This window comes from Petromyzon marinus, chromosome 44 (assembly GCF_048934315.1).
Source record: "Petromyzon marinus isolate PM22_M1 ecotype Great Lakes invasive population chromosome 44, UKy_Petmar_22M1.pri1.0, whole genome shotgun sequence".
NCBI classification, from domain to species: Eukaryota; Metazoa; Chordata; class Hyperoartia; order Petromyzontiformes; family Petromyzontidae; genus Petromyzon; species Petromyzon marinus.
Window position 1 is genome coordinate 1382822 of NC_133710.1, and position 24317 is coordinate 1407138.

The 24317-nt window shown below is 50.5% G+C and overlaps 1 protein-coding gene across 6 annotated transcripts in view; it reads left to right on the forward strand.

Annotated features, from left to right (window-relative positions):
- LOC116951837 (nuclear factor 1 A-type-like) overlaps positions 1-24317 on the forward strand; it is a 111371-nt gene that overhangs the window by 66340 nt on the left and 20714 nt on the right. For 5 of the 6 annotated variants that reach the window (XM_032970612.2, XM_032970606.2, XM_032970607.2 and 2 more), the window contains 8 exons: positions 6464-6532; positions 9538-9612; positions 11081-11192; positions 11997-12112; positions 15957-16070; positions 17747-17994; positions 18430-18757; positions 21874-21971. In XM_032970612.2, the coding sequence (XP_032826503.2) occupies positions 6464-6532; positions 9538-9612; positions 11081-11192; positions 11997-12112; positions 15957-16070; positions 17747-17994; positions 18430-18757; positions 21874-21971 (1160 nt within the window). The remainder of the gene's footprint in view (positions 1-6463; positions 6533-9537; positions 9613-11080; positions 11193-11996; positions 12113-15956; positions 16071-17746; positions 17995-18429; positions 18758-21873; positions 21972-24317) is intronic. The other variant, XM_032970610.2, reaches the window with a different exon arrangement.

Here is a 24317-nt window from a genome sequence, read left to right on the forward strand (position 1 = left end):
AGAGGTCTAATTTCAAATTAGTCAGTGAGCGGTATCTTTCCATTGGCCACATAACGCCGTTGTGGAAGCTGTCTGCTGTGTCCGTTGTTGCTTCACATGAAACTCAAGGTCTTCTCGTCCACAGTCATTCATGCCCTCACTTTGTCTGTGGTTGCAAAACCTTGACCACCCCTCCTCCCCCCGCCCCCCCCGTTACACGAATACTTGCCATTCAGGCTGGCCCTGCCTATGATCCATCTTGGCTTTAACCTGGCTGGATTGTGTGAGGGGCTCACACATATTCATGAAAGTTCTGGACGCAGTCCAATCGGCGAGTTCCTATGGCTGGTGAGGATCGGACATGTAGCTCGAATACAGACCAACGGCATGCCCAAACAGCTCCTGTTTGGCCAGATAGAGGGTTATATATGGGCATGACACAGATTGATAATGAGATGTGCTGAGCCTGGAGATGTGCGAACTTACTGACGACTTTCACGAGCATTGTCACGATTGGCCTCTGTGGAGAAGGCTCGTGATGGACGCTACTTGGGAGTTAGAGGCAATCGCCCTCCAGCAACAAAGGTGGACGGAGGAGCAACGCTCGGATTAATGAGTGGAGCCGCCGGGTGGCACGTAGGCATAACGGGGAGCGCAGGTCATATACATCTGCCAGTTGTCTCAGTTAACCCATAACACGTGGCCCTGTCCCGTGACCTCCTGCCATCGAGCCATTGACACTTCACGCGGTCTTAAAGTATACCCCACATGGCACAAGTGGCGTGGTGACGTCACCGCCACTCAGTGGCGAATGGCGTATGTTGTTATTGGTGTTGTTGTTGGCGTGTGTTTGCCTTTGTTCTGTACGTCGGTGCGGTGGGTGGCAAGGGTGTAGCAGTCCCAAAATGTTTGGAGGGCAGATTCGAGGCGCGTTATCCGCGAGCAGTTCGCTCGTCCCGTAAGAACAGCGATGATGTTCAGGGTTAGGCGCACAAAGGAAATAAGATAACGATCAGCCCCCTTTTAGCCTGGGGTCAGTGGCAGGGTCAAGTGCCGCGAGCGAGCCCCGACTCCCCTTGGCGGGCGAGAAGCCGAGGAGTCGGCGGCACACCCTCACCGCCACGCGGGGAAAACCTCTCGCGACGTCGTGCACCTTTTGCTCGGAGCGCCCGGTCCCCGGCTGAGTCAGTCTCGAGGAAGCCATCGTTGGCTATTCGCGTCACTTCGATCACCCAGCGGCGGCTGGGTCATCTTCCAAAGGGGGGGTTCTTAATGGCTGCGTCAGAGCCAGGCTTTTTAAAAGTGCAGTTCGTTGATGGCCCTCGGTCCACTTAAGCACCCACGGGTGCGCAAAAGCATCGTAACGTAACGTTTTGGCTTCATGCTTATTTCTAACCTTGTTCAGCTCTAAAGATCTAATTCAGAACATTAGCGTGAAGTGAGCCCAGCTACGTGTCTGTATATTTATGCAGCTTAGTCGAGAACATATGGGTAAGTTCGATCAATGCCCCAGGGGATGTGGGAGGAGGGGAGGGGATACTGTACGTGCAACGTTTCTCGAATAGAGAAACGAGAGGAAAATGATGGAAAGGTAACGGAAGAACGGAACCGAGGGGGGTCGTGAGAGATGAGGCTGGGGGTGAGGAGGCTGGGGGTGAGGAGGCTGGGGGTGAGGAGGCTGGGGGTGAGGAGGCTGGGGGTGAGGAGGCTGGGGGTGAGGAGGCTGGGGGTGAGGAGGCTGGGGGTGAGGAGGCTGGGGGTGAGGAGGCTGGGGGTGAGGAGGCTGGGGGTGAGGAGGCTGAGGGTGAGGAGGCTGGGGGTGAGGAGGCTGGGGGTGAGGAGGCTACATCAGGGCCTCGACGCCGCACGAAGCGGCGTCTGTTTTCACAGGGGGCGGCGGGGGAGAGGGGAGGAGGAGGGACTCCAAGTGGGGGTGGCCACACACAGAAGCCACGAGATTTACAGGCATCATTGAGCTGATCTAGATAGAGAGATAATTCATAAACCTGGAATGTAATTTCTGGGTAGTGTAATTGGAATATATGGGTGATGTCGACACGATTATGGGGGTGGTTGAGGAGTAGGGGACACGGGGAGGTGAGGGAGGTGAGGGAGGCGGGGAGGTGAGAGACACTGGGAGGTGAGGGAGGTGAGCGAAACGGGGTGGTGAGGGAGGTGAGAGACACGGGGAGGTGAGGGAGGTGAGGGACATGGGGAGGTGAGGGCGGCGGGGAGGTGAGAGACACTGGGAGGGGGACATCTGACAGTTTGCTTAACTACTGTCATCCTTACTGCTGGAAAATAAAAATCACAGTTTCAAATATGGGCCTCCAAAAGTGACAGCAGAGTGTGATTGGTTTTACTCACAGGCAGGCTCACATGCAGATACAAACCCTCAATACATTCGCCATTAATACTGTGGCCTTAAAAGGAGATATATGGCCCTTAATTATAGCACAGTTACAGTGAGGGAAAAAAGTATTTGATCCCCTGCTGATTTTGTACGTTTGCCCACTGACAAAGAAATGATCAGTCTATAATTTTAATGGTAGGTTTATTTGAACAGTGAGAGACAGAATAAAAGCAACAAAATCCAGAAAAACGCATGTCAAAAATGTTATAAATTGATTTGCATTTTAATGAGGGAAATAAGTATTTGACCCCCTCTCAATCAGAAAGATTTCTGGCTCCTAGGTGTCTTTTATACAGGTAACGAGCTGAGGTTAGGAGCACACTCTTAAAGGGAGTGCTCCTAATCTCAGCTTGTTACCTGTATAAAAGACACCTGTCCACAGAAGCAATCAATCAGATTCCAAACTCTCCACCATGGCCAAGACCAAAGAGTTCTCCAAGGATGTCAGGGACAAGATTGTAGACCTACACAAGGCTGGAATGGGCTACAAGACCATTGCCAAGCAGCTTGGTGAGAAGGTGACAACATATTCTTAGTTTTTTCGGTAAAGTCACGTTGAAGAGAAACAACAAAATAACAAAATATATATATAAATAAATATGCCGTTTTCAAAATAAATTTATGCAAACCGACACACCTGATGATGACCGTTTGAGTTATGGTCGAAACGTCGTGAGAATTTTTTTTTTTTTTATTGTTTTATATATATTTTGTTATTTTGTTGTTTCTCTTCAACGTGACTTTACCGAAAAAACTAAGAATATGAATTACTGCAGTCACGAAAGCTTTAAATCAAAATTTAAGGTGACAACAGTTGGTGCGATTATTCGCAAATGGAAGAAACACAAAAGAACTGTCAATCTCCCTCGGCCTGAGGCTCCATTCAAGATCTCACCTCGTGGAGTTGCAATGATCATGAGAACGGTGAGGAATCAGCCCAGAACTACACGGGAGGATCTTGTCAATGATCTCAAGGCAGCTGGGACCATAGTCACCAAGAAAACAATTGGTAACACACTACGCCGTGAAGGACTGAAATCCTGCAGCACCCGCAAGGTCCCCCTGCTCAAGAAAACACATATACATGCCCGTCTGAAGTTTGCCAATGAACATCTGAATGATTCAGAGGACAACTGGGTGAAAGTGTTGTGGTCAGATGAGACCAAAATGGAGCTCTTCGGCATCAACTCAGCTCGCCGTGTTTGGAGGAGGAGGAATGCTGCCTATGACCCCAAGAACACCATCCCCACCGTCAAACATGGAGGTGGAAACATTATGCTTTGGGGATGTTTTTCTGCTAAGGGGACAGGACAACTTCACCGCATCAAAGGGACGATGGATGGGACCATGTACCGTCAAATCTTGGGTGAGAACCTCCTTCCCTCAGCCAGGACATTGAAAATGGGTCGTGGATGGGTATTCCAGCATGACAATGACCCAAAACTCACGGCCAAGGCAACAAAGGAGTGGCTCAAGAAGAAGCACATTAAGGTCCTGGAGTGGCCTAGCCAGTCTCCAGACCTTAATCCCATAGAAGATCTGTGGAGGGAGCTGAAGGTTCGAGTTGCCAAACGTCAGCCTCGAAACCTTAATGACTTGGAGAAGATCTGCAAAGAGGAGTGGGACAAAATCCCTCCTGAGATGTGTGCAAACCTGGTGGCCAACTACAAGAAACGTCTGACCTCTGTGATTGCCAACAAGAGTTTTGCCACCAAGTACTAAGTCATGTTTTGCAGAGGGGTCAAATACTTATTTCCCTCATTATAATGCAAATCAATTTATAACATTTTTGACATGCGTTTTTCTGGATTTTTTTGTTGTTATTCTGTCTCTCACTGTTCAAACAAACCTACCATTAAAATTATAGACTGATCATTTCTTTGTCAGTGGGCAAACGTGCAAAATCAGCAGGGGATCAAATACTTTTTTTCCCTCACTGTAAGTGAGATGAGGAACGGGTATTGCCTGCAACGTTGACTATTATATATTTTATTTTAGGGCTGTATATTTCTGACGAACGTATTTTTTGTTGTTTAGTATTTGTGCTCGCGCACCACTGCCAACGCAGCAGCAGTCACCAAATTATTTGTTACAAATATCCGATTGCCATGATCGTGAGTGAGCGCGTTGCCTCCCGTGGAGTGTGCCACCACAGCCGTCTGCGCGCACTGAAATGTGGGGCGGGAGGGGAGACCAATGTCATGGATCCTATTATCCGCGATTTTACTTCGCTTATCCGCGGGCTTAATACATGACGGATGAGCCCCTAAGGGTAATAGGATTAGCTTGCCATGTGGCGACTCTCGTCCGTCGATGCATCGCGGATGATGGGAGTAACGACGTACGGTCTCGTAGACGTATTAGCAAGCCGATTCGCGATGCGTTGTGGGTAAAATTGTGGACAATCGCGGATAATGGGGAAAAATAGAGCGGAAGATAAGAGGAGTTTTTCAGACCACGGAGAATAGGAGTCGCGGGTAATAGGGCATGGATTAAAGGAGCTATCCTTTGTACTGATGCTTTTGTGTACACAAAGACAAAGCTTCCCATGTAGCCTTAACCGATTGTTGGGGCAAGTGCTGTTAGCGAGCACCTATGAAGGCCGGCACGGCACACGCGAGGGGGTGGGCAGCCAGCACCACGCCCGGCCAGCACCACGCCCGGCCGCCTTTGTCTCCCCAGTGGCGATGTTTACACACCGCACCAGGTACTCATTTGAGGCTGAGTCGACCTAGGAGAGGCCCAGGACCGGTTCAGATAATCATCACTGGTGTTGGCCGTGAGTGGGAATCGAACTCGTGTCGCTGGGTTCGTTGTGCAGCGCGCTAACCGCTGCGCCACCACTCGTGCGCACGCACACACAGACACGCACCCACGCACACACAGACACGCACCCATGCACACGCAGACACGCACCCACGCACACGCAGACACGCACCCACGCACACGCAGACACGCACCCATGCACACACAGACACGCACCCACGCACACACAGACACGCACTCACGCACACGCAGACACGCACCCACGCACACGCAGACACGCACCCACGCACATGCAGACACGCACCCACGCACACGCAGACACGCACCCACGCACACGCAGACACGCTAAGCCCACGCTCCTGTATCCCTTTGTCTGTTTTCATGAAATGCCTCTTGGTTGTGCTCAATGTACGAATGTTTCATTTTTTCACCCAGTTTTTTTCAGTTATTTAATTGTGCGTGCATGTGTTTGTGGGTTGCGGTAGGGTAGAGTTAGCTTACTCTTTGGGTCTGTTGGTAAAGTCACGTAGATAGAAAAATAATAGATCACGATGTTTCGATCGCAACACAGGCAATCGTCTTCAGGTGAGAGTTAGCATACTTCGCTCTGAAACCGGCCACCTGAGGTTCGATTTCTGCTCTTGACCAATAACAGTGGTGAATTTTTTTGACCGGTTCTGGGCCTCTTCTAGGTCGACTAAGAATTGAATAACGACAGTATCTGCTGTGGCCTGTAAATATTATCATGACAAAGGCCGCCGGGCCTGCTGTTGGCCACCCGTCCCCTCATGTGCCTTGCTGGACTTCATAGGTGCTCGCTGACAGCGCTGGCCCCAACAGCAATATGTTTCGAACCTAAATGCCAATGTTCAGGTCTGCCAGCCACGACAGGGCTTTAAGGAGAGAGTTTGTGTACTTTTGCTATTCTTCCATTGAAGGAGCCTTTCACAGCATTAAGGGCTATACTTGGCGTGGTAATTAGTGTATTGCGCGATCAGACCGGCAACCTGAATTCAATTCCCAGTGGCGGGCTCTATCTGAACTGGTCTTGGGCCTCCCCTAGGTCGACTCAGCCTTAAATGAGCGCCTGGTAGTGTGCGTGAACTTCAGCACTGTGGAGACAGGCGGCCGGGCGTGATGCCGTCGATCCCACCCCTTCGCGTCCCACAGTGCCCGCCCTTCATAGGTGCTAATTGCTAACAGCACTTGCCCCAACAGTCTGTTGAAGGCGATACGGGGGGGGAAGGCTTTTGTCTCTTTGTGCGTGTGCGTGACTCCATGTGTGTCTGATTTGTGTCCGTCTAGCGGAGTCGCGGCATCTCGGAGCGAGTCCCGGAAGGAGGGAGGGCGACATGAAGGGCCCCATGGAAAACGGTAAATTCGTTTGCCCGTTTGAATAAGCGTAACAAACCCTTGTTAGTTGCCCTCGCCCCCCGCACCTCCGCTTAGTACGGTGCGAAAGACGTTCGCCGCACGTGTACGTACGTGGGATGCTGCTGCGGCGGCGTAAACGCGAGAACGCTGGACTCGCAATCCCGAGGTCCGCCCAGCAGCGGTATAGACCTGCACACCATAGTTAGTCCAGCGGCGGGCCGCGTACGGTGGGGCAAAGTGTGGGTGCTCCCGCCTCCTTGAAGACGTCCGGCTGGCGTGGAGTAGTAGACCAAAATACTCTCCTGAGCTCGCTCGCTCTCGTGGAAGTTCTTCCGTCAGCAGGGGCATGTCGCAAAAAAAGCGTGTGGGACTGCATCTTTACCTTCGCATTTATCGCAGTTGTGTGCCATGACGATACCACCACATGCCAGATGCGCCTGGCCCTCCTTTAGCCGGCAACGGGGGAAACATTTTCACGGGGGAATAATAATGGTCACGACTCCCATCTAAACATTTATGGTGTCTCCTCCGTGGATCTCTCTCTCTCACCCAGATACCAGACAGTGACTCCTTGCTGTGCGACTGCCACCTTATTCTAAGGCCATCAAAAGCTGTCGGCCCAAATTCACCGAGGATTAAATTTCACGCTTTCTCGTATGTGTTTTGTGCCGTCATTGGTGACCAGGCTGAGATCATTAAACTCGCCACAGTTGAGAACCCAGTTTAATTACGGGCGTCCGAAGCCCACTTTCAAAACCCAGGAGCTTGGCGGTCTTGGCCCAGTGTATCTGACGCAGATACACAGTATATTACAGCAACGCTGATGCATCGCTGTAAAATACTTACAGTCGCTTAAACCTTTTCGTTTCATAACCGAGTGAATAAGTCATGGTGGCAAGCCTGTTTTGGACAGCAACTTGTTCGCAAATGGTTTCACAAACGTTTGCAAACATGAGCATGCGTACATTGCATAAAAACACGATGTGCTTGGAATCGCTCGTGATATCAGGAGTTGAGGGGGGTGTTTTGTGGGGCGGTGGTTGACGCACTGCACTGTGAGCCAGGCAACCTGAGTTCAGTTCTTAATCTCACGGCTCACATCAGTGGCGAGTAATTGGGATCCTAGGAAGGAGGAGTGCGCTTTATAAATTATTATTATATCTGAACCATCATGCTCCCGCAACTTCTCCCCACCTCCACCAACCTGCACTGACCAGCGTGGTGAGGTCTGGTCCAACCACCGTCATGATGGACATGGGATGGGGAAGCCTTCAGCTTTCTATCATTATCTGGAATGGCCCAATATAGGAATTTTTTGTTTTTTTAAAGAGGCTTTGATAAATCATTGACGAAACGAATTCTGGAAGTCAGGATCAGAATCTTTATTTAGACTGTAAGAATCCGATGAGCTATAAAGCTCTTTTTCACAGATGTCCAGTAGGTGCTGGTCAGAAATTCACAACAACAAACAGTACAAAAAAAACAATAGGAGTGCAAAGTATACGAAAGATAAGCAAGTCACTAAATAGAAAAATATATATGAAGTGGCTCAGGCAGTTAATGTTTATGCCGCAGCTCTGAAAACCAACGCAGTTGAATTCCTGGGTGCCAGCAAGCGTTGCCACCTGTGATCTACACACAGAAATGGGGCATATCGTGAGAAGGAGAAGAATTATCACACGAGAGCGGAGCGCCCGATGTGACTGCGTCGTTTTGAGTGGCGCGTGATGCATTTATTGTTATTACTATTATTATGATTGTGAACGACGCAAATGATAAGATCCACGAAAGGACGGAAAATATTCCCAGGACAGCAGCAACCTCTTATAACGATCCTGGGAAAACAGGTGGCAATGCCGCCCGGCCCGCCTTAGTCAATCCTCGAGTTGAAGAGGGTATTACATTTGCATGGAGAATAATGGTTTCGGACCCCAGCCATCAACAATAGCACAAAGAAACTCATTGTATTGAGACAATGACCTTGGTTTCACACTCACTGTGGGCAAGCCCATCTTTGAGAGCTTAATAAGCACAGAGCAAAACACACAGCTCAGCTCAGCTGTGTGGTTTAGCATTTGGACAACCGGTTAGGGATGTAATCCGTTCATCACAAACGTACAATTTAATAAATTGCCTTTTAAGGGGAAGGTGTAATGTAAAGATGTAAAAATAAACTGTAGCTAATATTTCAAAGGTTGCCGGTTCAATGCCATCTCTTGGCAGGGCAGGCAATAGAATAATGTTTTAATTACCCCCTCAGCCCCCTCCCCAACCCAACAAAATATAATTGGGCACACTACAGTTTTGCCGGTCAGCCTGTCGCGTGTGGTGGAGGAAAGTGTGGGTAGCTCCCTGCTTTTCCACGACATGTGTCCAGCGTGAAAGAGTGGGTTGAATTATCCTTTGGGAGGGCTGTCTAGAGCTCCTTCCAGCGGGGGGGCCCTTCCTGCCAGCAGTGGTGTGAGCGAGCAATTTCAGGGCTGCGCCTTTACCTATTTCGCAGGTACAGTCTACACTTAGGCCGTGTCCTGGGCTGAGTCTTCCCATATCCAAATCACCAAACCGCCTACAGTGCGCAGACTGTCATGAAATCGCATAAGCTAAGCAGGTTTCAGCCTGGATATTGCTATAAATGCTTAAAAATGTGTTAGAGGCTGCTGCTCCCTCGGAGCTGCATTGTCAGCATTGAGCCGGGCAGAAAAATCAATGGCTGAACTGTATGATGCTGCAACGCCTATCTTACGCTTCCCGTCTTCACCAGCCCGCTCTGACCAGCGTGGTGAAGTACGGTCAAATAACCACCCCCCCCCCGTGACTCGCACGGATGTGGGGAGGCCTTCATCCAGCAGTGGATGGACACGGGGGGCCTCTCTCCGCGTGTAACGCCGCATTCCTTTAATCGACGTGTCGTAAAAAAAGAAGTTGAGAAATGGGGGGGGGTAGGGAGGCAGGGATTTTTTTAATTTCTTGGCCGAGATCTAACGCCAGCTGTGTCGGATTTTCAGGGCACCTGGGCCTCAGCGATCTCTTCACGACATCTGGGGTCTTTGACGTCATGGAGCTCGTTCAAGTCTCCAAGAGTGAGTGTGTCGGTGGTGGCCGAGCCGTCCGTGTGCAGCAGCCCCCCCTTGCCGCCGCCGCCGGCGACCCCCGCCCGCCCGCCCGCCCGCCCGCCCGCCCTCCTGCCCCCGCCGCTGCGTTAAAAATTAATAACGGCAAAGACAAAGGGGGGTGTGCGACAATGGCGCGTAGTCATGGGGTCTCCACGGCCGACTGTGCAAAGTGTACGGGGTGTAAGCCTTTAATTATAGCGCGCGTGCGTGCGCGCGCATACATCACGGGGAGCGGGTAGCGCGCCCGGGCGACGGCGGGCGAACGCCGCGACCCCGAGTTCCCGGCCACGGCTGCCGACGTCGGGTGGCGGAGCCACGTCAAAAGCGATCCTCGTCCTACCCTAGGTCGGCTTGGCCTCCAAAGAGGCGTCGGGGAGACGAGAGATGCTCGCTCGCTCGCCCGCGGGACTGACCCCCCCACAGCAGTCTAGCGAGAGGCGGGCGACGTTTTGTCTTTCGCGCGTGTCCGTGTGCGCGCACGTTCGCGCACGTTGGTGCCACGGTGCCCGTGCGCCTCTGCGCGTGCGTACGTGCGTACGTGCGTGCGCGTGTTCACGAGCGTGCACATTTGTGAGGGCGTCGGCGTGGCGGCGAGCGCGCCGGCGCTACGGACCCGGCGGCCACGAGATCGATTCCCGCTCACGGCCAACACCAGTTATGATTGTCTGAACCGGTCCTGGATTTTCCCTAGGTCGACTCGGCCTCAAATGAGCACCTGGTGCGGCGTGTAAACATCGCGGCCGGGCGTGGTGCTGGCCACCCACCCCCTCGTGTGCCGTGCCGGCCTTCGTAGGTGCTTCTCGCTAACAGCACTTGCCTCAACAGTCTGTTAAGGCTACACGGGGGGATCTTTGTCTTTGTATCGTGAGAGCCGTTGCACAGTGGTTCATTCACTGCATTATGATCCCATCATCGCGAGTTCAACTCCCAGTCGCGTAAAAATATCAGCGGTTGTCACATGCTGTCCGAGATTGTTCCGGGCCTTGTGTCGACAACGTGGCCCTTTACGAGTACCCGGTGCGGTGTGCGAACACCACCAACAGCGAGGAGGCAACGCTCGCCAGACGTAGCCACGAGCCGCACACTCCCACCGTGCGCGGCCATGCCGACCGTGACAGCTGCTTGCTGTCGGCGCTTGCCCCTAGCGTCGACGGAGACGAACGAGGGATCTCCCTCTCTCTCGACGTGTGCACGTGTTTATACGTCTTCCTGCATCTTCATTAAGTCTGTGTGTGTGTGGTTGCGGTGTCCCTGATTTTGTCTCTTTGCCTCTGTCTGCCTCTTGTTGTGTTCTTTTCTTTGTGCCTGTCTCGTCTCTGTTTTACATTTGTGCCCTGTGTCTCTTTCTCTGTGTATGTTTCTCTCGTTCTATCCACGTCTGTCGTTGCGCATGTCTGCCTGCTTCCATGCGTCTCTCCCCATTCTCTCCTCTTAGCTCCCATCGCGTCAGTCGGAGTGACTGGGTTCAGTCTGCCCACAGGCATGGAGGCCCCATCCTTCCTGGCCTCCATGGCACAGGTCCGGCCAACGCACCTGGGTCCCAGCAGGTACCTTCTTAACCCCACACCACACACCTATACATACCGACACATACCTACACATATCTAGACCACCTACACATACCAACACACACCTATACATACCTACACACCTACACACACCACAATTTGGCATGTGTTCGTGTGTGTGCACGCATTGTGGGGAGTGGCTGTGTAGTGGTTATCACAATGCGCCACAAACTCGCACACCCGAGTTTGGTTTACACCCACAGCCAACATCGGTGACGAATATCTGAACCGGTCCTGCGCTTCCCCTAGGTCGACTCAGCCTTGAATGAATACCTGGCGCAGTGTCTAAATGCCATCACCGGATGGACAAAGTCGGCCGGGCATGGTGCTGGCCACACTACCCAATTGTGTCCCGTGCCGGCCTCCGTAGCTGCTTGCTAACGGCACTTGCCCCTCATAGTCCGTTAAAGACTACACGAGGGAGCCATGACTTTATCTGTGAGGGTGTGTGTGGAGGTGTGTTGCAGTGTGTGGAGGGGAGCGGTGCTATAGCGGTCAGCGCTAAGAACCTGGCGACCCGAGTTCGATTGCCGCTCACGGCCAACGCCGGTGATGATTATCTGAACGGGTCCTGGGCCTCCCCTAGGTCGACTCAGCCTCAAATGAGTACCTGGTGCAGTGTTTAAACGTTGCCACGAAGGAGACAAAGGCGGCCGTTCGTGGTGCTGGCCACTCCCCCCACCCCTCGTGTGCCGTGCCGGCCTTCACAGGTGCTGCTCGCTAACGGCACTTGCCCCAACAGTCTGTTAAGGCTACACGGACGGGTCTTGTCTTTGTATGCAGCGTGATGCAACACAAAGGCTCACCGATGGAGGAGATGGAGAGCCCCGGGGAGGAGTTCTACAGCCAAGAGCGCTCATCCACAGGGAGTGCCCACTCGGGAACGTGGCACAGCGAGGGTTCGTATCGGGAGCGGGATCCTGGGGCCTGAGATCGCGGGATGTCTAGAGGATCCTGGGGTTATGGTGGTCTTGCGATGCGAGGGCGAGCTGGGAAACGAGCGGCTCGATCCACTTCTGCCGGATGAGAAGGCCGCATTGTCAGTTGGTGGTCTCGAGAGGGCTGAGAGGACTCTACGTGCATTGTGGTGGACGCATGGGCACGCATCCCACAGTGTCGTCCCGCTCTTTGTGAGCGTGTTTTTAAATTCCGAGCAAAAACTCCCAGTTATTGTGTGGGGTCGGCCGCTCGTATCTTGTTCCTCCACGTGCTTATCTTATTTAACATTGTCATATTCATCTTATGTTTCGTCTTATTCCATCATATTGATTTTATTTGATCAGATTCATCTTACATATGTCTTATTTAATCTTGTTTTATATCACGTGCTTATCTTATTCCTCCACGCGCTTCCATTGTCTGCCTTTTGCCGAGTCACATCCACTCTTCTCGTGTCTCATTCCACCGCATGCTTCCCACCGCACCGTCGGTTCTCCCTCAACTCCTTCTGCCCTACGCCGGCATCTGCCCGGCCCTTCTCCATTGCGTGGTTTTGGTTTAAAGAATCACAGCAATTGCTGCACAAGTAATCGCTTTCATGTCCTCTGCAGAAGCAGGTGAAATCCATTTTGATATCCCGTTGTTTTTTTGGAAAAGGGAGGGCAGCTCTGATGTCCGTGGTTAAGCAGTCATTTGTTGAGCTCTCATTTGTGGTGGCCACGTTGCTTCTGAAAAATAATTTAATACCTCAGTGGGCTTTGCCTGGTAGGATGGGGATGGTTTAGTCTTGTGTTTGTTTGTGTTTGGGTGAATTGTTTACCTTGCTTGTACTCTGCACTACTGTCGTGTTTTGTAACTGTTGTTGTAACGTTCTTACCCCATGCCCCTACTGGACATCTGTGAAAAAGAGCTTTATAGCGCATCGGATTCCTCCTGCAGTCTAAATAAATATTCTGATTCTGATAAAACGTCGGCATCGTCAGTGTTAGAGTCCATCCAAAAATTATTGGGCAGTGTTCATCTTCCATTTACAGCCTTGAACTGGTGACGGGAATTCCGCGTTCCTGTGGCGGGGGCGAGTCTGCCCATAGGATGACCCCTTGTAGGCTTCTCACAAAGTGTTGCTCGGTTTATTCACCCCAGAGGGAATAGAGGGTGGCGTTGACCCCCTGGCTGGCGTTCGAATTCACAACCTTCCCTTTTCCAAGGCGCAGACTCTTAACCATTGCACTACTCAGGCACTTGCACACAGAGAAAGAGAGAGACAGCTGTTATTGTTTTTTTATTTGACCCATGGGGAAGTGATCCTCCTGCTGCTGTCAGTGTTGTTTCTGCACTTATCCCTTTACTCGATGGGAGTCTAATTACAAGGTGTCACATTGTGGCTCTAAATTACAGCTGATGACAACTCGCTGAGCCTCCTGGAACATCACATTAATGTTTGCTAAATAGGTTTGAACAAAAACAGCTGTTTTCTGTACACCCCCTCGTGTGTCGTGCTGGCCTTAACATAGGTGCTCGCTAAAAGCACTTGCCCCAACAGTCTGTTAAAGGCTACACGGGGGATATTTGTTTATTGTCTCTATGTGGACGAAAGTAGTGGCACTGCGGTTAGCGCACTGCACCACACCTGGCAACCTGGCACCACGAGTTCAAATCCTGGCCACGGCTTAATATGAGCGATGAATATCAGAACTGGTCCTGGACCTCCTTGATGTTGACTCAGCCTTAAACGAGTACCTGTTGCAGTGTGCGAAACATCACCACTCGGTAACAAAAGGTGGCCAGGTGTGGTTCTGGCCACCCTTCACAGCACCATGCTAGCAATCGGCCAACATCATTCTGCCCCAACAAAATTCGAGCTTTGTTCATGTGTGTACAGTGAGGGAAAAAAGTATTTGAGCCCCTGCTAATTTTGTACGTTTGCCCACTGACAAAGAAATGATCAGTCTATAATTTTAATGGTAGGTTTATTTGAACAGTGAGAGACAGAATAACAGCAAAAATATCCAAAAGAACGCATGTCAAAAATGTTATTAATTGATTTGCATTTTAATGAGGGAAATAAGTATTTGACCCCTCTGCAAAACATGACTTAGTACTTGGTGGCAAAACCCTTGTTGGCAATCACAGAGGTCAGACGTTTCTTGTAGTTGGCCACCAGGTTTGCACACACCTCAGGAGGGATTTTGTCCCACTCCTCTTTGCAGATCTTCTCAAAGTCATTAAGGTTTCGAGGCTGACGTTTGGCAACTCGAACCTTCAGCTCCCTCCACAGATTTTTGATGGGATTAAGGTCTGGAGACTGGCTAGGCCACTCCAGGACCTTAATGTGCTTCTTCTTGAGCCACTCCTTTGTTGCCTTGGCCGTGTGCTTTGGGTCATTGTCATGCTGGAATACCCATCCACGACCCATTTTCAATGCCCTGGCTGAGGGAAGGAGGTTCTCACCCAAGATTTGACGGTACATGGCCCCGTCCATCGTCCCTTTGATGCGGTGAAGTTGTCCTGTCCCCTTAGCAGAAAAACACCCCCAAAGCATAATATTTCCACCTCCATGTTTGGCCGTGGGGATGGCGTTCTTGGGGTCATAGGCAGCATTCCTCCTCCTCCAAACACGGCGAGTTGAGTTGATGCCAAAGAGCTCCATTTTGGTCTCATCTGACCACAACTCTTTCACCCAGTAGTCCTCTGAATCATTCAGATGTTCATTGGAAAACTTCAGACGGGCATGTATATGCGCTTTCTTGAGCAGGGGGACCTTGCGGGCGCTGCAGGATTTCAGTCCTTCATGGCGTAGTGTGTTACCAATTGTTTTCTTGGTGACTATGGTCACAGCTGCCTTGAGATCATTGACAAGAGCCTCCCGTGTAGTTCTGGGCTGATTCTTCACAGTTCTCATGATCATTGCAACTCTACGAGGTGAGATCTTGCATGGAGCCCCAGGCTGAGGGAGATTGACAGTTCTTTTGTGTTCCTTCCATTTGCGAATAATCGCACCAACTGTTGTCACCTTCTCACCAAGCTGCTTGGCAATGGTCTTGTAGCCCATTCCAGCCTTGTGTAGGTCTACAATCTTGTCCCTGACATCCTTGGAGAGCTCTTTGGTCTTGGCCATGGTGGAGAGTTTGGAATCTGATTGATTGCTTCTGTGGACAGGTGCCTTTTATATAGGTAACAAGCTGAGATTCGGAGCACTTCCTTTAAGAGTGTGCTCCTAATCTCAGCTCGTTACCTGTTTAAAAGACACCTGGAAGCCAGAAATCTTTCTGATTGAGAGGGGGTCAATTACTTATTTCCCTCATTAAAATGCAAATCAATTTACAACATTTTTGACATGCGTTTTTCTGGATTTTTTTGTTGTTATTCTCTCTCACTGTTCAAATAAACCTACTATTAAAATTATAGACTGATCATTTCTTTGTCAGTGGGCAAACGTACAAAATCAGCGGGGGATCAAATACTTTTTTCCCTCACTGTATGTGTCCACACGCATGTGTAGGGGGGGGCAGTAGTGTAGTGGTTAGGGTACTGCGCTACGAACCCGGCGACCCGGGTTCGATTCCCGCTCACGGCCAACATCAATGCTGAATATTGAAACTACTCAAATGAGTACCTGGTGTGGTGTGTAAACATCAGCACTGGGGAGACAAAGACGGCTGGGCATGGTGTTGGCCACCCACCCGTGCCGTGTCGGCCTTTGCAGGTGTTGCTACCAGCACTTGCCTCAACAGTCTGTTAAGGCTCTAGGGAGGGCGGAGATCTTTGTACGTGGTGATAATCGTGACACGTGTGTGACTGCAGAAATGGGCTCCCCAACCATGAAGAAAGCAGAGAAATGCACGTTCAGCCCCACCTCGCCTCAGCAGCCATCGCTCTTCACCCAGCATCACAGGCCCGTCATCACCGCACCTCGCGGTGAGCCTCGGTTCAGTCTGTTGCTCTGTCTCCTGAAGTCCCGGCGTGTCCCAAGCACCGATGTGTCCATGACCACGTCACCACAAGGCATCAATTTAGTCTGGAAAATATTTGGTAGTGCTGCCGCCGCCGCTGTTACATTGGCAGTGATGCACGAGCACAAATAACAAAACAACTCAACGCATTCATCAATAAAATAAGAGGCAATGATTCAGGTATTGGCCAGGCAGTGGTGGCTATGCACATGGCCTGGATCACAGAAATGTTATGAGACTCCCTTCTTGTGGGTGTCGAGGTGCCATACCCTGGCCATCTGTTTCCATCTGTATGGGTTAAGAGTGTTGCTGGGTGCTCCAGATTTCTGGGACTTGTATAAGCACTAAGAAATGTGCGTTCAGAGTATTTGGCTGCTATGCATTTCCACGTGATAAGCAACTTGAGCTATCGTTTGTGGCAAGGTCGCTTCTTAAAAAGGGCTGCACAGTAGCTCAGTGTGCTTTACCTGGTAAAAGAAATTAAAAATGTATTTTAAAATAAAAACCCAATGCAGGGCCCTCCTGAAAAAGAGTAATATGACTCATGGTGGCTGTCTTTGATAAATAAGTTTTTTAAAAAAATTTGAAATAAGCAATTCATAGCCGATCATCAATTCCCAAAATATCACGAGTGAGATGATCACGTGCAGCATGAGACTGTTACCCACAGGAATACGAGGCGGCGAGTGGGTGACGTTGCAGCGCACGAGCTTGCTGACCTGTCAAATCATTTTATTGCAGTCCTTATTTATCTGTGGCTTTTATCTTTCGGTTCTCTGGTTTCCTCCTGCATGTCGGATTCTGTCCTTGTGTATAGGCAAATTTATTCAGGGGCTAAATGCCAATGTCTCGAAGTCTGCTGATCACGAGAGGCCTTCAGGAGAGAGCTTGCTTCCGTTAAAGGAGCACGGATTACAGTGGCTTACTATAGGGCCCGTGCTTTTGGTTGCATGGCCACAATCCCACGAATGTGGCCTGTCTTTAATGCCTCTCTGCATCTCTACATATCTCTGTGTCTCTTTGGGTTTGTATAGCCACAATCGCACTGTAGCCTGCCTTTACATTCACGAAGGACACGTGGGCATCGGCCTGTCGATGTTATGATGCCGTTGATGGTTATACCGCCCGTGTCTTCGAGGAAGATTGTGAAAGCGAGGAGGTGCGTTATTTGAGTCTCGAAGGAGGCGTTTATTCCGGACACGCAAACCACGGTGACTGCTGGCGGGCGTACCACCCGCATTCACCACCGCACCGGCTCGCTTTGTCTTACCCGCCCTGTGGTCCTCTCGTCGTCATGAGCGCCGCTTCTCCGCCTTGCACACACACCGTCTCTTACACACACGCACATGCTGTCTCTTACACACACACGCCCCGCACACACACACCGTCTCTTACACGCACATGCTGTCTCTTACACACTCACACACGCTGCCTTTGACACACACACACACACATCGTCTCCCTTGCACACACTGGCCGTCTCTGACACACACACGCCCCGCACACACACACACACGTCGTCTCTTACACACGCGCCGTCTCTTACACATACGCCAGTATCTTCCGCACACACACACACACCCAGTCTCTTACGCAAGCACGCGTCCTCTCGTCCGTGCTTCCCTCCCCCCCTCCCGACAGCTGGCAGGCAGCACTCCCAGCCCCTCCACCTGGCGCCGCCGGCTCCCATGCAGCAGATGAGCGCCCTCCCACCTGTACCGCCGGGGCCGCCCTACTTCTCGCACCCGGCTATCCGCTACTCCCCACACGGCGGCGGCGGCGGCAGCTCCCACGCCCCGCACCCCACGCACGACATCCTCAAGGACTTCGGGCAGATGATCTGTGCGGAGGCGAGCGGGCAGCTCATGGGGCAAGGCCCCTACGGCGCCGTACGTAGCCGCCGGCTGGGGGGAGCGCGCGTGTTGAGATGCACCCTCGTTTGGCTTAAGGGACAAACGCTCAACCTGTCCACATACATACCTACCTGTGTGCTGGCCTACCTGTCTGATTACCTGCCTTCATACCTGCTTAACTACATACCTACCTGCCTGTTTGCCGATCTACATACCACCCTGCCTGTTGTCTGCACACTTACGGACATTCCCCACATTCGTACAACTTTTAACGTTGCCGACAGCCAAATTGGTGTTCGTAACTGCCCCTCCACTCTATAATGCTTTCCCATGTCTCTCTTTTAAAAGGAGTAATAAATCTCAGTGGGCTTTCACTTGGTTACATAATGGCGACCGACCTAATTTGCATATAGATGTGCACACAAAACCGGACTGAGCAGAACTGCAAAATGGCTTCTGTTTATCTTTCAGGCGAGCGGAGGTCTGGAGCTGCAAGGGCTAGGCCGCGTTTCCCCGGGCTCTCCCCATGGGCACAGCCCCACGGGGGGAGGGGCCGGTCACCACGGCTACCTGCCCCCCCACTCTGCCCTGCTGCCACCAATGCCCCCACCCGCGGGAGCCATGCCCCGGCCTGTGCCCCTCAATATCTCTGGGCCCCCCGGAGTCGGCGGAGGAGGAGGAGGAGGCGGCGGCGGCGGCGGTGGCGGTGAGGGAGAAGATGGGGCAGCACAAAGCCCGGCTCGGTCGACGCATCAGGGGCACGGAGAGACCGGCCTCGGGTCGCCAACATCTCCCTCGGGTGAGCGCTGGGGAAATCGGCAGGCAGGGATTTCATAATCAGAATCTGTTATTGAGATTGCAGGATAAATCCAATGAGCTATGAAGCTCTTTTTCACAGATGTCCAGTAGGGGTGGGTCAGAGCGTAACAACAACAAATAGTGCAAAAGCACGATAGGAGGGCAGGATTATAGGAAAGGTTACAACTAAAACTAAACTATTTTTATGTTACCAGGTAAAACCCACTTGGCTATTAGCTTATTTTTCAGAAGCGACCTGGCCACAAATGTTCGCTCAACGAAGTGGCTTATCGCGTTGGAAATTTATCGCAGCAAAATAATCTCAATGATCTATATGCATGTTTCTAAAATGTTGAATTGGATGTTTGAACAGAAGATGCCAGCGTGAGATCTGGAAACTCCTTCTCCGCGAGGCAGTCTCATTTCCTGGGCAATATGCATTTTTGTTTTGCGAAAGAAATCTGTAAAAATTCCACCACTTAGTTTTTATTTTTTAATAAGATTTTATCTCCCTCATGAGTTATGGTTCAATCTCTCACCCGAAGGGATACCATTGTGTATTGCCAATCATCAGCCTCCTGTTTGCTGCTATCATGCAAACCATTGCTTTTATGATATCTATATATTTTTACGCTGTTTTTTTTTCCAATTATTTTTTTTCCTCACGAATCGAGTTATGCTAAACAGTACTCATCTTGTGAAAATAGTTCCATACAGGGCTTAGAGAATATTCGTAACAGCTGCTGCTGCGGCCACACAGAAGCACACACGGCGTCCACCTAAAACATTCGAGTTTTTTTCCCCATCGCGTTTCAAAAGCGGGGGGGGGGGGAGCGGCAGTCTTCTTAGGTCCGACCTGCTCCGACCGCCACGTTCAACGCTTTTTTGTTGGCCAATCGCAGGCAGGCAGTCACAAGTAGCACGTTATCAGACACACACCCTCCAGTCACGTGGCTGTTCGAGGTGACATCGCTTCGTTGGAGCCACCCTGATGTCAGTCACAGAACACATGGGATGGATGAGCAAAATAATAATCTGCCATTGGTGAAGCACCTACTTTTAGGCAAATGAAATGATATTTGAAAATATATATTGTTTAGCTGGTAATTAAAACTACCCTAAAATAGTAGATAAGCAGACAATATGTCTCCCTCATATATGTCTCTCCACATGTAAAAAAAATAGATTTTTTTTTGCTTCGGCCATGTAATGATCTGCCAAAATGTATGTCACAAGACCATCCACTTCCTGATGCAGCCAAACAAATTAAATTGTCTCACGTGTGTGTATTTGACGTACTATTCATTATTGTTTCAGTTTGGTTAAATTAGAAGAACAATTCTCATAACCGAATTTAGCCATTTGATATGTTTCGCATGCAACTGCATCGAGCATCTTCAGGACAAGATCCAGGAAGTCGGAATAGAATCCAAATAATATTGGCTGGGAAAATCTACGTCTCGTTCATAAAGCTTATGTACGTAACAGGATGGGGGAGGGGGGTACACAGCCTAGGTATGTATTTGCAAGATAATAGATTAATATTCTTGGGTCGCGTTTTCCTCTTTGCTCAAGGAATGCAGGTAGCAATTTTTTATTTCTGGGCATGGCGGCACATTCCTGTAAGTCAACACTTGGGAGGTGGAGTTGGCGGATCGTGCAAATTCGTCATGGAGACATTCGGGACCTACTGGGCCGTGAGGTGACCTGGAGATGTCAGATCGCTAAGTCGGTTCGTGACCAGTCAGTGTAGAGCTTAGCGTTACTGCGTCATGTGCGAGTCGGTGTATTCTGGGTTACCGTCGTGTGCTCCCGCATGCAAAGCGCTCCTTAAAAAGTAATGGGGAAAAAATATAAATGGAAAACGCCGCCTAAAAAAAAGATATTGGGCTGTGGCTTTTTTCAGACAAACAAATGGTTCAGCCAAATAATGGGGTTGTATCAGCCCTAAGTGTTACCCATTCAAGTGGCGTGACTCCCATCATGCCAAGCAATTCCGTATTCTTACTGATGGTGAATATGAATCACGAGGGTGAAGTTGATGATGCTATTTTTTATTGATGGTCATTATTTTGGTTAATTATTGAAAACGAATATGTTGCCTGGCTGGGTTTTGCTGTCGATAGATCGCTTGGCGTGCCTTAGGGAAGGGTACGTGTTCAAGTCCTGCCTGTGGCACGCTCGGTCCCATCTTCTGTATAGACTGGACGATCGATAGTCAATTCAAAATCGGTGCCACTTAGTGATAAGTCAGCAGTGTTTTGTCCTGGGTTATAATAAATAATGTATAGCTCTTTTTGAATCCACTGCTAGATGAAGAGCTCCCCACATCAGGGCGGTTCTACCATACTTTACCATCCTGGTCAGAGGTGGTTGGTAAAGAGAGGGAGCCTATAACCAACTCTGATATGACCTATCCACGGACTTTAGCCATAGTCTGGAATTTAACTCAGGTGGCATGGGTACATAGTGAAGCACGTGAACCACTGCACCACCACTCAACCGCCCCCCCCCACACCCCCGGCCATATATGAATGTGGAATTTCAGCCTCTGGCTTAAAACCACCAATGCAGATAACCACTGCTCAGTGTTGTCTTGAGTTATTTAGCTTTTTTTTTAGCTTTTTTAATTGTTCAGGGTGATACCGGTGGTGGTTATGTTCATGTTTTTAAGGATGAAAATTCTGATAAGGATGATAATACTAATGATAGTCATATTGCTCGTGTTTTTAAAGATTGCGATACTCTTTAATGAAAGCGACCGTGATATTTTTTTAATACTGATGCTACCAATGTTCGTGGTGATTGCGTTTAATAAATGTTTAATTTCTTTTGCACCGTACGTAGCCAGCCATGCTAATCGAACGTGCGAGGACAGCTAAACACAAAAAGCTGTTCTGAAGAAACGAGTTTTCAACTTAGACCTAAAAGGGCACATAGCTGCAGTGGCTTCTTAATATCGGAAAAGCGTTCCAGACGGCCGCAGAAGCGCGTCTGAAAGCGCACGATGCAGTGACCCTCTTTGTTCGATGGTTAGCCAAATGTTGCTGCGAGGATGACCAGAGTGTGCGTGATGGCGGAGATGTTACGAACGACGATGATGTGTTCACGCTGCAGGTTCCAGGGACCCGGGCAGTCCTCCTTCAAGTCGCTCCTTCGTCAACCTGGGGACAGGCCGTGAACCAACGTACATCAATCTGCAGCCGCAAACGCAGGTACATATCAGGCGACAATGCGTCTGTGCTTGCACGTGCGTCCATGTGTCTGTGTGTCTTGTATTTTCGAGCGGCGGTGTAGCGGTTAGCACAGCGCTACGAACCTGGCGACCCGAGTTCGATTTCTGCTCATGGCCAACATCGGTGACGAATATCGGAACCGGTCCTGGGCCTCCCCTAGGTCGACGCGGCCTCAAATGAGCACCTGGTGCGATGTGTAAACATCGCCATTAAGGGAGCCATAGGCGGCCGGGCGTGGTGCTGGCCACCCACCCCCCTCGTATGCCGTGTCGGCCTTCATAGGTGCTCGCTAACACCACTTGCCTCAACAGTCTAAGGCTATACGGGGAGGGTCCGTCTTTGTTTTCAAGCAGTAGTGTGGCAGCGATTAGTGCACTGCGCTACGAGCCTAGCAACACGAGTTAGAGTCCTGCTAACGGCCAACTCCAGTGACGATTTTCTGGAAGGGTCCTGGGCCTCTGTTAGGTCGACTCAACCTCAAATGACTACTTGGTGGTGCAATGTGTAAACATCGCTATTATGGAGGCGAAGGTGGTCATGCATGGTACTGGCCACCCACCCCCTCGTGTGCAGTGCCGTCCTTCATTGGTGCTTGCTAAAGGCACTTGCCCCAACAGTCTGTTAAGGCTATATGGGGGATATTTACCTTTGGTCGTGCTTGCAGATATGTGTTTGTAAGCGAGTGCATAACCACCTGATATATCTTCTGCTATATATGTCTGAAAGTCAGTTGGGAGTCTTATGTAAGTCGATAAAGATAAGGGTGACTTGAATTTCTCACGAAGGCTGTAAGGTCACAGTTATGTAATGGCTGTGTTTTTGTTAGGTTTAAAGTTTCCACTGCTCTGCAAGAGTTGCGCGTGGTAACTTTGACTCGTGACATGGCACCGACACCGACAGCACAATTGGGATAACGTTGCGGGAAAATTTAGTTTATTTAATAAGTGTTAAGTTTGCATCCATACAGAAATAACCCTTCTAAACTTGCTGTATTAGCAGCTGTGTCTGTGGCTTATTACTCTCTTAAGATATTGCTATCCATGATTTTATACCTGGCCATGATGCATGCATTACACTGACATCTGTTATCTGAACCTTTTCTGGGTTTCCCCAAGGTTTACTAAGCCCGACATATGTGGTATGTGTAGCCATGACCGCCAGCTTGATTGACGAGTAACTGGTTGTGACCCCATCACTAGGCTGGTTTTAATCGTTGCTCACGAACAGGACTCATCTCAACTGTCTATCCAGGCTAAATAGATATTTGCGTGTGTCGTGTCTCGAGTCCTACATTACACATGTGTGTGTGTATGTGTATATGTATGTGTATATGCATGAGTGTATGTGTGTGTGTATGTATGTGTGTGTGTATGTGCGTGTATGTGTGCTGATCGATGCCCGGGTGCGGTCAAGGGATGGCTCCCTATTGCTCAACCATGTTATGTATGCCGTTGATTTGTTAATAGCTGCTCATTCAGAGGAGGAGTTGGAGACGCTGCTGCTGAGACTGGAGCGTGCCACTAAGAGATATGGGGCCTTACCATCAGCCCCACCAAAACTAAGCACCTGCCTGGGTATTTTGTACCATTGGACACTCCACCCCCACAACTCCTAATCGGTGATGGGACAGTTGTGGAGAGAGTGGAGAGTTTCCCATACCTGGGCAGTGTGCTTATGACCGGCTCCAGTTTAACAGCAGAGGTCTCACTCCGAATCAGTCGAGCGGCAATATCTTTTCATCGGTTGCGTAACGCTGTGTGGAAGCTACCTGGTCTGTCGCTCCGCACTAAGCTTCAGGTCTTCTCGGCCACGGTCATTCCCTCCCTTCTCTACGCTTGCGAAACGTAGACCCCTTTAATGGAACATCTTCGCTTGTTAGAAACATTTAGGCTAGCCTGCCTACGATCCATCCTGGGTTTAACCAGGCTGGATTGTGTGAGGAGCTCACTAATCCTTGAAAGATCTGGGCAAGGTCCCATCGGTGAGCTCCTCCGGCAGGCAAGGCTGCGTTGGCTGGGTCATGTAGCCCGCATGCCCAGCCACCGCATGCCGAAACAGCTTTTGTTCGGCCGGATCGAGGGGGCTAAACGGGCGCGGCACGGGCTAGAGAAGAGATGGAGTAATGTGGTACAGGAGGACGTGGGGCTGAGTGGACTTGCCGATGATTGGTACCAGCGGTGTCAAGATCGGCCTCTGTGGAGGAGGCTCGTGAAGGACGCTACTGGGCAATTGGAGGCAGTCGGCCTCCAACAACAACGGAGGGCGGAGGAGCGACGCTCACAACAACGAGCGGAGCGCCGGGTGGCTAAAGCACAGCAGGTTGGC